Below are 14,854 nucleotides of genomic sequence, written 5' to 3' on the forward strand. Positions count from 1 at the left end.
ATTATTTAGGAATCAGACTCAACTCAGGCCAGATCCTTTCCAAGGGTCTTGCCTTCAGCCTAACATGAGGCTACCATGCCTGCCCAGCATTGCTAGCATAGTTCATCCGTGGCTGATTTCTTTTGGGCAAACACTTGAGACGAGCCTGCTCGAGTGCGTGCATACACATACACACACGTGTACACGCTGCTTAGACTTACTCAGGTGCAAAGTGGGAGTGTTTCAACATTAGAGGATGGCACATCTCATCTCCACCATGCTCCTCTGCATGTAGATTTTGTCACGTAATGTTTCCAGTAATTGTTCAGTCTATCTTCATGGTGCTCATAAAGCTCAGAGGGGCAAAGGAGCTTGACCAAGGTTACACTGATAGGAAATGACAGTACCAGGATTCACACCCATGTACATCTCCAAAGGCGACCTGGGCCAGGGTACCTCAATGACTGATCCTACGGGTACCCCTGAATCTTTGCCTTAAAAATAGATGGCATGCATCTTCCAGACTTTGCCAGATATTTCCGGATGTAAACAGGGAATTTAAATTGGAAGACATCACAGCCAAGAGGGCCCCATATTTCCATTGGTTGACTTGTTGTAGATCCTCAGATACATGGTTACTAAAACCTGTTGCCGGTTCTGCTTCTTGTCACTAGGTTACCATAAACCGTGTCTATAAATAGGTGTGGAATTCACTTGGCCTGCTAGATCTGATTTTGATCCTTCTCAGAAGCCACATTTCCTTCTGTAGTATCCAGGGGCTTTCTAAAGAAAAGCAGCCCATTTTCTTTGAGTGAAAGTCAAGAGTTGGTGTTGGGTGACTTCATGTGGTTTTTCTCAGGCACAATTTACAACATGCGTGGACTTCTTCATGGAGGCCACGGGCAGAATCTCCCCTCTCCCCAGCTTCCCCCTCCCCCATGTTTTTTTATGTCCTCCTGGGGTTCTCCACAAGGTTTTTTCCTTCGCTAGGATGTAAACCAGGTAAAATTGTGTGAGTAGGATGTGGACAGCAGAGATCCCTCTATTCCTGACCACTTCCCTCCCAACTGATTGCCTTTTCATCTTTCCAGTTTTCAAACATGGCGGCCTTCCCAGCAGTCCGTCAAGCCGGGCACTGGGCCACCACAGTGGTCACCTCACTCCTCCAGACACTCGCTCCCTAAATAAGCCTCATCTTCTTCATCCTCCTCCTCATCACCATCACCTTCACATCTTCAAAAGGGCTCTAACTACGAAACATTCAAAACAGAAACTATATAGTTGGAAACATGAATGAAAAAGACAGAAGAAGATGGGGCGCCTGGGTGGCTCAGTCGTTAAGCGTCTGCCTTCGGCTCAGGTCATGATCCCACGGTCCTGGGATCGAGCCCCGCATCGGGCTCCCTGCTCAGCGGGAAGCCTGCTTCTCCCTCTCCCACTCCCCCTGCTTGTGTTCTCTCTCTCGTTGTCTCTCTGTCAAATAAATAAATAAAATCTTTAAAAAAACAAACAAAAAAAAAGACGGAAGAAATGCTCTTAAGATAGCCATTTATTAGTTGAACAAATCTGAGCGCCTGCCGGATGTCCAAGAAGGTACTTAGGCCTCTTAGTTGGCTATTTTACTGAATCTTCAAAAAAATAAAACCTCTATGTATAGGTACAACTACCTTCCTCCCCTTTTAACAAAAAAAGGAGCCGAAACTTAGATAGCCTGCTTGAGGATGCCCAGGTAATGTCGGAGCCACGTTCCGACTGCAGCACGCTGACTCGGGTCCGGTGTTCCGAAGCCAGGCCATTGCAGGCAGCTTCCAAAATAGGTCTTGGATCAACTCTCCCTGAGCTCCCATAAACCGCTATTAGTACTTCTCCCTTGGCTTCTAAGGTAACAGCCTCACTGGTCTGCTTCTGTACCTCCCCCATAATCCATTATCCTCTCAGCAGCCAGAGCAATTTTTTTAAATGTAAATTGAATTATATGATACACTTGAGAGTTTAAAACACTTTAATGGATTCCGTTTGCCTTTCGGATAAAGTGAAAAATGTAATACTATTTACACGGCCCCTGGATCTGGTCCTGCCAGTCTTTCCCTGCTTCTTCTGCCTACCCCTACCTCTCTCCCCACCTCCCACCCCCTTCCACCAGCTGCAGTGCCCATTTCTGGAATATAAGGTCTGTCATACCACAGGATCTTGGCCCGTGATGACCTCTTCCTGCTTCTTGGAGCTGTCGTCTCCCTAATCTGTGCCGGTTCTCAAAGATGGCTCACCTGGACATCCAATTAAAATAGATTCACCCCCGGGCGCACTTAACGACTGTTAAGTGTCTGCCTTTGGCTCAGGTCAAGATCCCAGGGTCCTGGGATCGAGTCCCACATCGGGCTCCCTGCTCAGCAGGAAGCCTGCTTCTCCCTCTCCCTCTCCCACTCCCCCTGCTTGTGTTCCTGCTCTCGCTATCTCTCTCTCTGTCAAATAAATAAAATCTTTAAAAAAATAAAATAGATTCATCCCTTGTTGACGAGAAGGCGGAGAAAGGGTTTAACAGACTGAACCACCCAGGCGCCCCCACAGAGACTCTTAAAGAGAGAGAACACATTGAGGGTCGATGGAGGGAGGTGGGTGGGGGATGGGCTAGAAGGGTGATGGGTATTTGGGAGGGCATTTGTTCTGATGAGCGCTGGGTGTCATATGTAAGTGATGAATCACTGAATTCTACTCCTGAAACCAGTATTGCCCTGTAGGTTAATGAACTAGAATTGAAATAAAAATAGATTCACCCGTTACTCTCACTTAGAGCAAACTCTACTTTCACAGCACCTATTTATTTCTGCATTTATCGGCTTAGCCTCTGCTTCCCCTGTGCTTCCTCGTGTCTCTGCTTCTATCTCCCCATAAATTCTGTGACGGCAGACATTCTGTTGGCTTTCTTCCGCAGTCTAGAACAAATGTGTTGTAGTTGAGTGAACTAATGAGTCAAAGATGTGTTACTAAAATGATCTTGCTGATGTAGTGGTTAGCAAATTTTGATGTGAAGTCGAAGTCCTCTGTATTCTGCCTACAGAGAATGGTGCCAAGTGTTTTACCTTCAGAACTGATTTGATTTAAGACCAACTTTCATAGGGTGATAAAATACCCATGGCACCAACTGGAAAATAACTCACACGAGCCTCACTGACACATGAGTGGTGGTGCATAGGAGTGTGAGCTCAGCCTATTTGGAAGATGGGGACAAGCTCTGCCTGCTAAGACTCCACACCCTTCTCTGCCCTCGACACACACACCTCTTCTCCAGCCATCCTGTCTCTGCTCATGGGTGTGATCACCCCAGCACTAGAAGTGGGCCATAGTCCAAGGACATAGGATACCAAAGAAAAAGCAGTTTGAAGAATGTCACTGGAGAGGGATGCCTGGGTGGCTCAGTGGGTCAAGCGTCTGCCTTTGGCTCAGGTCATGATCCCAGAGTCCTGGGATCGAGTTCCGCATCGGGCTCCCTGCTCAGGGGGAGGCCTGCTTCTCCCTCTCTCACTCCCCCTGTTTGTGTTCTCTCTCTCTGTCATATAAATAAATAAATCTTTAAAAAAAAAAAAAAAAAGAATGTCACTGGAGAAAAATAGGAGTTAAGGTCTTAGGAAGTAGGAGACTGCTGAATGCCATGGCCACTCAAACACACTGTTCTTAGAGTTCACCGGAGCTCACTGTGGTAGATGATCCTGCGGATACAGAAGTCACTATGCCAGCCTGTGCTGTGGCTGGAGGGAGTTAGTGGGCCGGGTCGTCCAGTGGATGTTGGAGACAGTAGGCCAGGTCTTCGTATAGATACAGAAGGGTTTGATAAGCTGCCATTTCCCCTTCTTTGTTTTCCAAACCCTAATCTAGTAGCAAAGGGCTTGTACCTACCATCGTATAAAAAGGAGCACCTTCTAGCGAGGAGAGCCTGTTCCCTGCCACTGTCATTCCTCTCTGTAGGGCGCAGTTTCTCTCTCGAGAGTTTTCAACTGCACCCCTTACTTGTGCCCTGCTAGAAAACCAAGAACATGCCTTTCCTCATCCCTCATGGTGGGGGTTCCCAGATTTCGAATTTCAAAGATAAATGGTTTGATTAATGACTTGAAGGAATGAAATAGGGTTACCAAATGTTTACTTTTCTAAATGAGGACATTTATGAACAAGGACCATAATGAATACCATAATTTTATAAAAGGAAAGCTGTTTCAACACCAAAAGGTCCAAGAAGCCTATAAGCTCAAGTAGAGGGCAGTATTGAAATCAAATAATGTTACCAGCTTTTAAAAAAGTATTCCTGTGTTCTTACCTTTTTTATTTTATCACGAATTGATGTGAATATTGGTAGAAATCAACACCAGTGTTTGAGAACCACTGTCTCGCTGAACCTAGCATAGTAATTTGCACGGAGCTCACTGTTAAATTGAATAACCCAGGGGTAATCTAAGGTTCACCTAACCTTACTTTGCTTTTTAAGTTAATAATTACTCCAGAAAATTTGTACCTGATGGATATATGGCAATTATAGCTTTCTGCCTCTCTGATATTATCACTCATTTTAAGTTCCTTCTAGTTATTTATTTTTCTTGGGTCAGTTTCTCAATCCCATTTGTAATTATAACTCTTTACATGGCAAATACTGTGTTGAACAGGATTTGGAGGGGCTTTGTATGTGTTCAAAATTACCTCTAGGTCTGCAATAAGGATTTCTCTGGTTCTCCTTAGCTTTCTGGCTCTCAAGCTGAATTCAGTCGGTGGTGGCATAAAGAGATGAAAGCAGTAAAGTTTCCATCCCAGGGGACAATCTTCGATTATTATCTGGACCACAAAACTAAGAAATTCTTGCCTTGGGCTGATAAAGTCCCCAAATTTACTATGGATCCAGAGGTACCTCTGCAGGTAGGTGGATGGAACGTAGTAACTTTCAAACCACACTGTGCTGCTTTGAGCCTTTTTGTTTCACGTTTGAGCCGTCCTTCTTTTCCTGCCTGATGGAAAAATTTTTGTTGATATGGTCAAGCATATATAGCATATTGCCTGGGAGAGAAGAATCTTAGTTATAAGAACAACTAGTGAGATGGCTCTTAAGTTTATGCAAACTTTTTTATTAAAAAATTTCAGCTTAAGTCTAGAGTAACTGCTTTCTTAAGATCTCAGACATTTTGTGAGTTTTATTAAAAATCAAAGACATATTTCTGTTAGTTCCAGTGATTCTCATATCTGACCGTATTGTGAATTTATTAGACAGCACTTTTCACTAGAACGTCTTTCCTTTAGCCCCCTAAGCCATAAAATGGATGTGTTCAAGCTCCTCAACTCAGAGGTTTCCAATTCTCATGGCCGCTGAGAAATCAAAATGAATCTTTTTTGTTTTTTAATTATTTCTCTTCATAGATTGTTGTTTTACATTTCTCTGATGTTGACTTATTCTTCAGTCGTCGTCTTCTTCTGCCCCAATCTCTCTTCCTTTTCATTAGACTTCTTAAAATCACGACATTCTGATTCACTTGGGAGCTTAGTGCTTCCAATGGCGCTGACTAGAGAGTATAGGGGGTTTCCATGGTATTAACTAGGCAGCTGGTGTGAAATAAGAGAAAACCCAGTGTATTCGCTTCCTGGAGCTGCTGGAGCAAAGCGCCACAAGGTAGGTGGCTTAAACAACAGACATTTCTTGTCTCGTGGTTCTGGAGGCTAGACGTTGAAAGACCAAGCGTCAGCAGGAATGGTTCCTTCTGAGGCTGTCAGGGAGAGTCCGTTCCAGGCCTCCGTCTGGAGTTCACTGGCGATCTCAAGGTGCCTTGGCTCATGGCAGCATAGCTCCAATCCTCACGTGGCATTTTCCCCGTGTGTGTGTCTCTGTGTGCAAATTCCCCTTTGTATAAGGACACCAGTCATCGCACTAGGGGCCTACTCTACTTGTGTTAGTGTCTGGGGGCTGCCCTAACACGATACCACACACTGGGTGGCTTAAATGTCAGAAATTCATTTTCTCACAGTTCTTTCCCGAGGCAAGAAATCCAGGATTGAGGTGTTGGGAGGTTTGGTTTCTCCTGAGCGCTCTCTCGCTGGCTTGCAGATGGCCGCCTTCTTGCTGTGTCCACACATGGCCTTTGTGTGTGTGTGTGTGTGTGTGTGCCTCCCTGAGCATGTCTCCAAGTCTGCCCAAATTTCCTCTTCTCACAAGGACACCAGTCAGATGGGGGTAGGGCCTACCCTAACGGCCTCATTTTAACTTAATCATCTCTTGAAAGATCCTGTTTTCAAATACAGTCACATTCTGAGGTAGTAGGGATTTGGGCTTTACCATATGGATTTGGGGAAGACACAGTTCAACCCATAAACCTAACCGTGAGGAAACTTCACGAACAAGCAATCAGAAGTAGGATGGCCCCAAGACTGATTAATTCTGTGACTTGGTGATATCACCAAGGATTTGGGTCTTTCCATCTCTGCTCTGCCCTTCTTAACACTGGCATCATTTTTAAGCCTAGTATCCTTCCTGGTCTGGCTCCAGTGTCCCAGCAGTTACCTTCGGAGGGAAAGGACACTTTGTCACATATTTTTTATTAAGAGCGAGGAAACTTCTCAGAAGCCCCAGAGCAGACTGCCTCTCGAACACCTAATACTCCAGGGCTCCCAAGCCGCCCCTAACCTGCCTCAGGCCAGGTACTGGGTTACCCTAACTGGATTGACGGGGCATCACACTACCATAGGAGCCAGGTTGAGCACATGAGTGCGTGGAAGAAGCATGGAGACTTGGACAAAGTGGGAGCTCTGCCAGGAAGGGAAGTGAAGAGATGGGTGCTGGGAGGCAACCAACCATGTCTGTTCCATCTGCTTGATATATTTTGAAATCTGCTTTTGCTCAACCTGCCTGGACTTCACCTACCTGGGAGTATTACCTAGCTGGCTGAAAGGTGAGAATTCATAATTAACCAAAGACCAAAAACTGGTATGGCGAGGTTGATGGATCCGACCAACGACATCTTTTATTCAACAGGGAACCTATTAGAACTTTATAATCTTACTCTACACACGGTTGTACCAAGTGTGGTTATTCCACTAACAGCTTCTTAACATATTGGAAGGGAACCATACTGAGTCAGCAATCATAGTCAATGCTAATATTACATAAGTCTATCTCAGACCCTTTTCTAATTGCTTTACATAGATTAATCCTTAAAACAACTTTCTAAGGCATAGCCTATTAATAACCTTTTACATATGGAAAATGGGAGAGCCAAGAGATGACATAACGTGTGTCCAGTCCATGTCCTGACGCACCTTCTGTGTGGTAGGGCAGACAGGGCTTGGGCTCTGGACGGGCTTGAGTTTTAATCCAAGTACCACCACTTACTACTTTGCTGTGACCTTGGTCAAGTTACCATTGTTCTCTAAGCTTTAGGTTCATCGTGTCTGAAATGAAAATCATGACACAAGTCCCCTCGTAAATTAATTATGAGTATCAGATGACCTAGCGTATGAAGCTGCTTAACATCGTACCTGTCACATACTCAGCTCTCAGGAAGTGTGAATTATTGTGTAGAGAACTGAGCTAATAGCCAAATTAAAAAGCACATGATGACAATGAGCAGCCAAAGAGGAGAAAAAAAATAGTGTAAAATGTAACTGATGAAAAACAGTCATCTGGGACTGTTTGATGTAGCATAGAACAGTCTGTGCCTTTCAGTAGGCCCTGAGAGTATCACCAAATTAAAACAGAATTCTAGTGTAAATATTCATAATCATGAAAATGATCCTGAATGATCTATAAAATACTCAGTTGTGTTCAGTATAAGCTAACCAAACAGGGGAGAATATATTGCAGAATTTAGGTGTTAATGTTTTTTTTAAGAACCAATCTGAATCTTGCAGGTGGTTTTTTTTTTACCCCCTTTTTAATTTGGCCACCAAAAATGCAAGAAATGTCAACTCTGTTTTAATCACTGTGCAGGATTCTATTTCTTGCATATCTGCACCTGCTACCTCTTTCCCTGACTTTATATATTAGTCCGTGTTCCCTGAATCGGGTTTATTTCTGTTCTTCATTTTTTTTTAATTTAATTTTATTTTTCCATGTTATGTTAGTCACCATACATCATTAGTTTTTGATGTAGTGATCCATGATTCATTGTTTTCATATAACACCCAGTCCTCCATGCATTATGTGCCCTCCTTAATACCCATCACCAGGCTAACCCATCCCTCCACCCCCTCCCCTCTAAAACCCTCAGTTTGTTTCTCAGAGTCCATAGTCTCTCATGGTTCATCTCTCCCTCCAATTTCCTCCCCTTCATTTTTCCCTTCCTTCTCCTAATGTCCTCCATGGTATTCCTTATGTTCCACAAATAAGTGAAACCATATGACAATTGACTTTCTCTGCTTGACTTATTTCACTTAGCATAATCCCCTCCAGTCCCATCCATGTTGATGTAAAAGTTGGGTATTCATCCTTTCTGATAGCTGAGTAATATCCCATTGTATATATGGACCAAATCTTCTTTATCCATTCATCTGTTGAAGGGCATCTCAGCACTTTCTACAGTTTGGCTATTGCGGACATTGCTGCTTTGAACTTTGGGGTACATATGGCTCTTCTTTTCACTACATCTGTGTCTTTGGGGTAAATACCCAGTAGTGCAATTGCTGGGTCATAGGGTAGCTCTATTTTTTATTTTTTGAGGCACCTCCACACTGTTTTCCAAAGTGGCTGTACCCAACTTGCATTCCCACCAACAGTGTAAGAGGGTTCCCCTTTCTCCACAACCTCTCCAACATTTATTGTTTCTCGCCCTGTCCATTTTTGCCATTCTAACTGGTGTAAGGTGGTATCTCAGTGTAGTTTTGATTTGAATTTCCCTGATGGCTAATGATGATGAACATTTTTTCATGTGTCTGTTAGCCATTTGTATGTCTTCTTTGGAGAAGTGTCTGTTGATGTCTTCTGCCCATTTTTTGACTGGATTATTTGTTTTTTGGGTGTTGAGTTTGAGAAGTTCTTTATAGATCTTGGATACCAGCCCTTTATCTGTAGTATCATTTGCAAATATCTTCTCCCATTCTGTGGGTTGCCTCTTTGTTTTGACGACTGTTGCCTTTGCTGTGCAGAAGCTTTTTGTCTTGACGAAGTCCCAAAAGTTCATTTTTGCTTTGTTTCACTAGTCTTTGGAGATGTATCTTGAAAGAAGTTGCTGTGGCCGATGTCAAAGAGGTTACTGCCTGTGTTCTCCTCTAGGATTTTGATGGATTCCTGTCTCACATTGAGATCTTTCATCCATTTTGAGTTTATCTTTGTGTATGGTGTTAGAGAATGGTTGAGTTTCATTCTTCTGTGTATAGCTGTCCAATTTTCCCAGCACCATTTGTTGAAGAGACTGCCTTTTTTCCATTGCATATTTTTTCCTGCTTTGTTGAAGATTATTTGACACCATTCTAACTGGTTCCATATCTGGGCTCTCTGTTCTGTTCCATTGGTGTATATGTCTGTTTTTGTGCCAGTATCATTCTGTCTTGGTGATCACTGCTTTGTAATATAGTTTGAAATCAGGCAACGTGATGCCCCCAGCTTTGTTTTTCTTTTTCAGCATTTCCTTGGCAATTCGGGGTCTTTTCTGATTCCGTACAAATTTTAGGATTGTTTGTTCCAGCACTTTGAAAAATGTCATTGGAATTTTGATCGGGATGGCGTTGAAGGTATAGATTGCTCTGGGTAGCATAGACATTTTAACAATGTTTATTCTTCCGATCCATGAGCATGGAATGTTTTCCATCTTCTTGTGTCTTCTTCAATTTCTTTCATGAGTGTTCTGTAGTTCCTAGAGTATAGATCCTTTACCTCTTTGGTTAGGTTTATTCTGAGGTATCTTATGGTTTTTGGTGCTATTGTAAATGGAATCGTTTCTCTAATTTCTCTTTCTACAGTTGCATTGTTAGTGTATAAGAAAGCAACCGATTTCTGTGCATTGATTTTGTATCCTGCCACATTACTGAATTGCTGTATGAGTTCTAGTAATTTGGGGGTGGAGTGTTTTGGATTTTCCACATAAAGTATCATTGTCATCTGCGAAGAGAGAGAGTTTGACTTCTTCTTTGCCAATTTGAATACCTTTTATTTCTTTTTGTTGTCTGATTGCTGTTGCTAGGACTTCTAGTACTATGTTGAACAATAGTGGTGAGAGTGGGCATCCTTGTCGTGTTCCTGATCTTAAGGGAAATGCTCTCAGCTTCTCCCCTTTGAGGATGATATTCACTGTGGGTTTTTCATACATGGATTTTATGAACTTGAGGAATGTTCCCTCTATCCCTATATTCTGAAGACTTTTAATCAGGAAAGGATGCTGTATTTTTTCAAATGCTTTTTCTGCATCAATTGAGAGGACCATATGCTTCTTCTCTCTCCTCTTATTAATGTGTTCTATCACATTGATTGATTTGCGAATGTTGAACAACCCTTGCATCCCTGGGATAAATCCCACTTGTTCGTGGTGGATGATCCTTTTAATGTATTGTTGGATCCTATTAGCTAGGATTTTGTTGAGGATTTTGGAATCCCTATTCATCAGGGATATCGGTCTGAAATTCTCCTTTTTGATGGGGTCTTTGCCTGGTTTGGGGATTAAGGTAATGCTGGCCTCATAGAATAAGGCTAGGAGGATAGGTATTATTTATTCTTTGAATGTTTGGTAGAATTACCCAGGGAATCCATCAGGCCCTGGACTCTTGTTTTTTGGGAGGTTTTTGATCACTGCTTCAATCTCGTTACTGGTTATTGTCTGAATCTATTCAGGTTGTCAGTTTCTTCCTGTTTCAGTCTTGGGAGTTCATAGATTTCCAGGAAGGCATCCATTTCTTCCAGGTTGCTTAATTTATTGGCATATAGTTGTTGATAATAATTTCTAGTAATTGTTTCTATTTCCTTGGTGTTAGTCGTGATCTTTCCCCTTTCATTCATAATTTTATTAATTTGGGTCCTTTCTCTTTTCTTTTGGATAAGTCTGGCCAGTGGTTTATCGATCTTATTAATTCTTTCAAAGAACCAGCTTCTAGTTTTGTTGATCTGACCTACTGTGTTTCTGGTTTTAATTCAATGATCTCTGCTCTAATCTTAATTATTTCTCTTCTAATGAGTGGCTGAGGCATCATTTGTTGCTTTTTCTCTAGTTCTTTAAGGTGTAAAGTTAGTTGCTGAATTTGGGATTTTTCCTTTTTTTTGAGTGAGGCTTGGATGACTATGTATTTCCCCCTTAGGACCGCCTTTGCAGTATCCCAAAGGTTTTGGACCAATGTGTTTTCATTCTCATTGGTTTCCATGAATTGTTTAAGTTCTTCTTTGATTTCCTGGTTGACCCAAACATTCTTGAGCAGAGTGGTCTTTAGCTTCCAAGTGTTTGAATTTCTTCCAAATTTTTTCTTGTGATTGAGTTCCAGTTTTAAAAAGCATTATGGACTGAGAACATGCAGGGAATAATCTCAGTCTTTTGGTATCAGTTGAGGCCTGATTTGTGACCCAGTATGTGGTCTATTCTGGAGAAAGTTCCATATGCACTCGAGAAGAACGAGTATTCTGTTGTTTTAGGGTGGAATGTTCCATATATATCTATAAGGTCCATCTCGTCCAGTGTGTCATTCAAAGCTCTTGTTTCTTTGTTGATTTTCTGCTTAGATGATCTGTCCATTGCTGAGAGTGGAGTATTGAGGTCTCCTACAATTAACGTATTTTTATCAATATGACTGTTTTGGTTAACAGTTGGCTTATGTAGATGGCTGCTCCCATGTTGGGGGCATAGATATTTACAATTGTTAGATCTTCTTGTTGGCTAGACCCTTTAAGAATGATATAGTGTCCTTCTTTGTCTCTAACTACCGTCTTTAGCTTAAAATCAAATTTGTCTTTTATAAGAATTGCTACCCCAGCTTTCTTTTGAGGTCTGTTGGCATAGAAGATGGAACTCCATCCCTTCACTTTCAGTCTGGATGTATCTTTAGGTTCAAAATGAGTCTCTTGTAGACAGCATATGGATGGGTCCTGTCTTTCTATCCCATTTGCAATCTTGTGCCGTTTTATGGGAGTATTTAGGCCATTCATGTTGAGAGTTATTATTGAAAGATACGAATTTATTGTCATCATGTTGCCTGTGAGGACCTTGTTTTTATAGATTGTCCCTATAAATTTCTGTTGTATATCACTCTTGGGGTCTTTCTCCTTTTATAGAACCCCCCTTAATATTTCTTGCAGGGCCGGCTTAGTGGTCACATATTCTTTCAGTTTCTGCAGGTCTTGGAAGCTCTGCATCTCTCAATTCACTCTAAATGACAGCCTTGCCAGAGAAAGTATTCTTGGCTGCATGTTCTTGTCGTTTAGTACCCTGAATATGTCTTGCCAGGCCTTTGTGGCTTGCCAGGTCTCTGTGGATAGGTCTGACGTTATTCTGATGTTCCTCCCTCTGTATGTAAGGAATCTCTTCCCCCTAACTGCCCTTAAGATGGTTTCCTTGGTTCTGAGATTCATGAGTTTTACTATTACATGCCAGGGCGTTGGCCTGTTTTCCTTGATCTTGGGAGGGGTCCTCTCTACCTCTAGGACAGGAATGTTTGTTTCATTCCCCAGATTAGGGAAGTTCTCAGCTATGATTTGCTCAGATATATCTTCTAGTCCTCTCTCGCTCTCCACCCCGTCAGGGATCCCAATAATTCTGACATTGGAATGTTCCATAGTGTCACCTATTTCTCTGATTCTATTTTCATGGATTTTGAGTTGTTTTTCCCTGGTCTGCTCTTTTTCCTTCTTGTCTGTTAATTGGTCTTCTAGATCAGTAATTTGTTCTTCTGCCTCACTTACCCTAGCTGTTAGATTATCTAGATTAGATTGGATCTCATTGATAGCATTTTTAAGTCCTGCCAATTCAGCTTTCACTTCCGGCCCTTAGGGATTCTATGTTGCCATTAATCAATTTCTCCATTCTAGCTATTGTCTTCACAGTTGCTACTCTGAATTCCATCTCGACATCTTGGTTATATCTGTATCCATTTGTAAATCTGTGGCAGAAGTAGTCACAGTCTCTGAGTCTTTTCTATTTTGGGGGTGCCTCCTCCTAGTCATTCTGCTGAGGGGTGGTTGAGGGAATGTACAGAGTCCAAAATTATTGACCACAACCCAAGCAAGACGCACCTGTTTTATAGGGACCTTAGGGTTGTTGGCCTCTTGTTCTCCCACCCTGTCTCCTGGGGGAGGGGTCTGCCGCACTGTTACTCAGGCATCCCTGTTGCCCTGCCCCCTGTGGTGGGGGATGGGCTCAGTAAAAACCGGTTTTGGGGGGCTTTTGTTCTCTGGTGGCTTTCCCTGGCAGCTTTCCGCATCTCTTCTGAGAGTCAGAGCAGAAGAGACCATTTCCAACTCTCTGCCTCAGAGTGGAGAGATCGCAGTCTGTTCTTCAGTGAGCTCTCCAGGCCACAATATATACATTTGTGTCTGTGCTGCTATAAACTGCAGTGTCCTGGGTTGTGCGCCCCTGCACATGGCTCCCAGTCCGCCTCCAGGTCGGAGCATGTCTCTGCCCTTTGTGCTTCTAAAACCTCCAGCCGCCCCCAGTTCGCACACATGGCCCCACTGCTCTGGTTTCCGTCTAAAGTCCTTTCCCTGCCGTTACCGGTCTGCAAGTCTGTGCCCCGTCCCCAGTGCAGGAGGCTGTCACTCACCGGTGATGTAGGATCCTCATGGCCAGGCACCCTCCCGCTGCCGTTTACCCTCCAATATCTGCCCGCGGAGTCACAGCTCCCCACTTCGTACCTGGGAACCAACCGCCTGTGAGATTCTGTTTGTAGAGATCTAGATATACTTTCTTACATCTCAGGCTGATTTCATGGGTGTTCAGAGTGGTCTGGTAGATATCAGCTCAATTCCGGGGACCGGTCAGAAGAGGGTCCCCTACTCCTCCGCCATCTTTTCCCCTCCTCCTCTGTTCTTCATTTTATTTTATTCCCCTAAGCCACCTCAAATTTGTTGTGAAACAATAAAGTATATAAGTAAGTCACTAATTTTCAAAGCAGAAGCATTGCTATAGTGTTTTTTTTTTTTTAACAAAACAATGCATAATATGTTTGACAGTACTTTGGACTTAGGAATATTTCACTTAAAATCACTGTTTCCTGCCATTGGGTCTCTCCCCATGCAGAACTCCTTTAGTCTAAATTCTGCCCTAATCGTTTGGCCACTTAATCTTACCCAGCCAAGGCACTGCTCCCAACTTTGATTTATGTGTGGCTTGACTTTTCAAATGTTTTGTCAGCTCCTAGAGAGTGGTGGATGGTTTCTTAAACTTTTATTGGATTCCCTGGTATGCCTAACACGGGGTTGGACAGATTGTAGGTACTCTGTGAAAGGGGCTTTGGCTAGTACTTAAGTTGGAAAAGATAAATCCATTGCTTATGCTACTGCATTTTGATGGTACTACCCATTTGCTCTCCTCAAGTTATGATGTCTGAACTCTGACAACTCAAAACTGAAAATCAGGTAAGATCTCTCCTACCGAGTGTGAACTTGAGTTAAGAATTCTTTGGATCTCAATTCTCAAATGACTGTGTTGCTTAAGATAGAAAATTTTGGAATGCCTCTCTTTCTGACTTTTCTCTCATTCTGTCCTTCTCCCCCTCCCCCGCCCCCCCCCCACAGAGAGTTGTGGTTCACACATCAGAGACAACTCGTCTCAGATATTTCGTAGAGTTGCTGCTTGAGAAAGGACAACCCCTAATGCTGGTAGGAAATGGTGGGGTGGGAAAGACAGCCTTTGTAGGTGATACACTGGCAAGTCTCTCTGAGGATTACTTCGTGTCCCATGTGCCTTTCAACTACTATACAACATCTGCAGCTCTGCAAAGT

At 43.0% G+C, this 14,854-nt stretch overlaps 1 protein-coding gene across 1 annotated transcript in view; it reads left to right on the plus strand.

Moving 5' to 3' along the window:
- DNAH11 (dynein axonemal heavy chain 11) overlaps positions 1 to 14,854 on the plus strand; it is a 331,116-nt gene that overhangs the window by 159,009 nt on the left and 157,253 nt on the right. The window contains exons 43-44 of the mRNA XM_035021398.1: positions 4,705 to 4,882; positions 14,652 to 14,852. Of these exons, the coding sequence (XP_034877289.1) occupies positions 4,705 to 4,882; positions 14,652 to 14,852 (379 nt within the window). The remainder of the gene's footprint in view (positions 1 to 4,704; positions 4,883 to 14,651; positions 14,853 to 14,854) is intronic.

Source organism: Mirounga leonina, unplaced genomic scaffold, assembly GCF_011800145.1.
Source record: "Mirounga leonina isolate KUSES-001 unplaced genomic scaffold, KU_Mleo_1.0 Mir_174, whole genome shotgun sequence".
Taxonomy (NCBI): Eukaryota; Metazoa; Chordata; class Mammalia; order Carnivora; family Phocidae; genus Mirounga; species Mirounga leonina.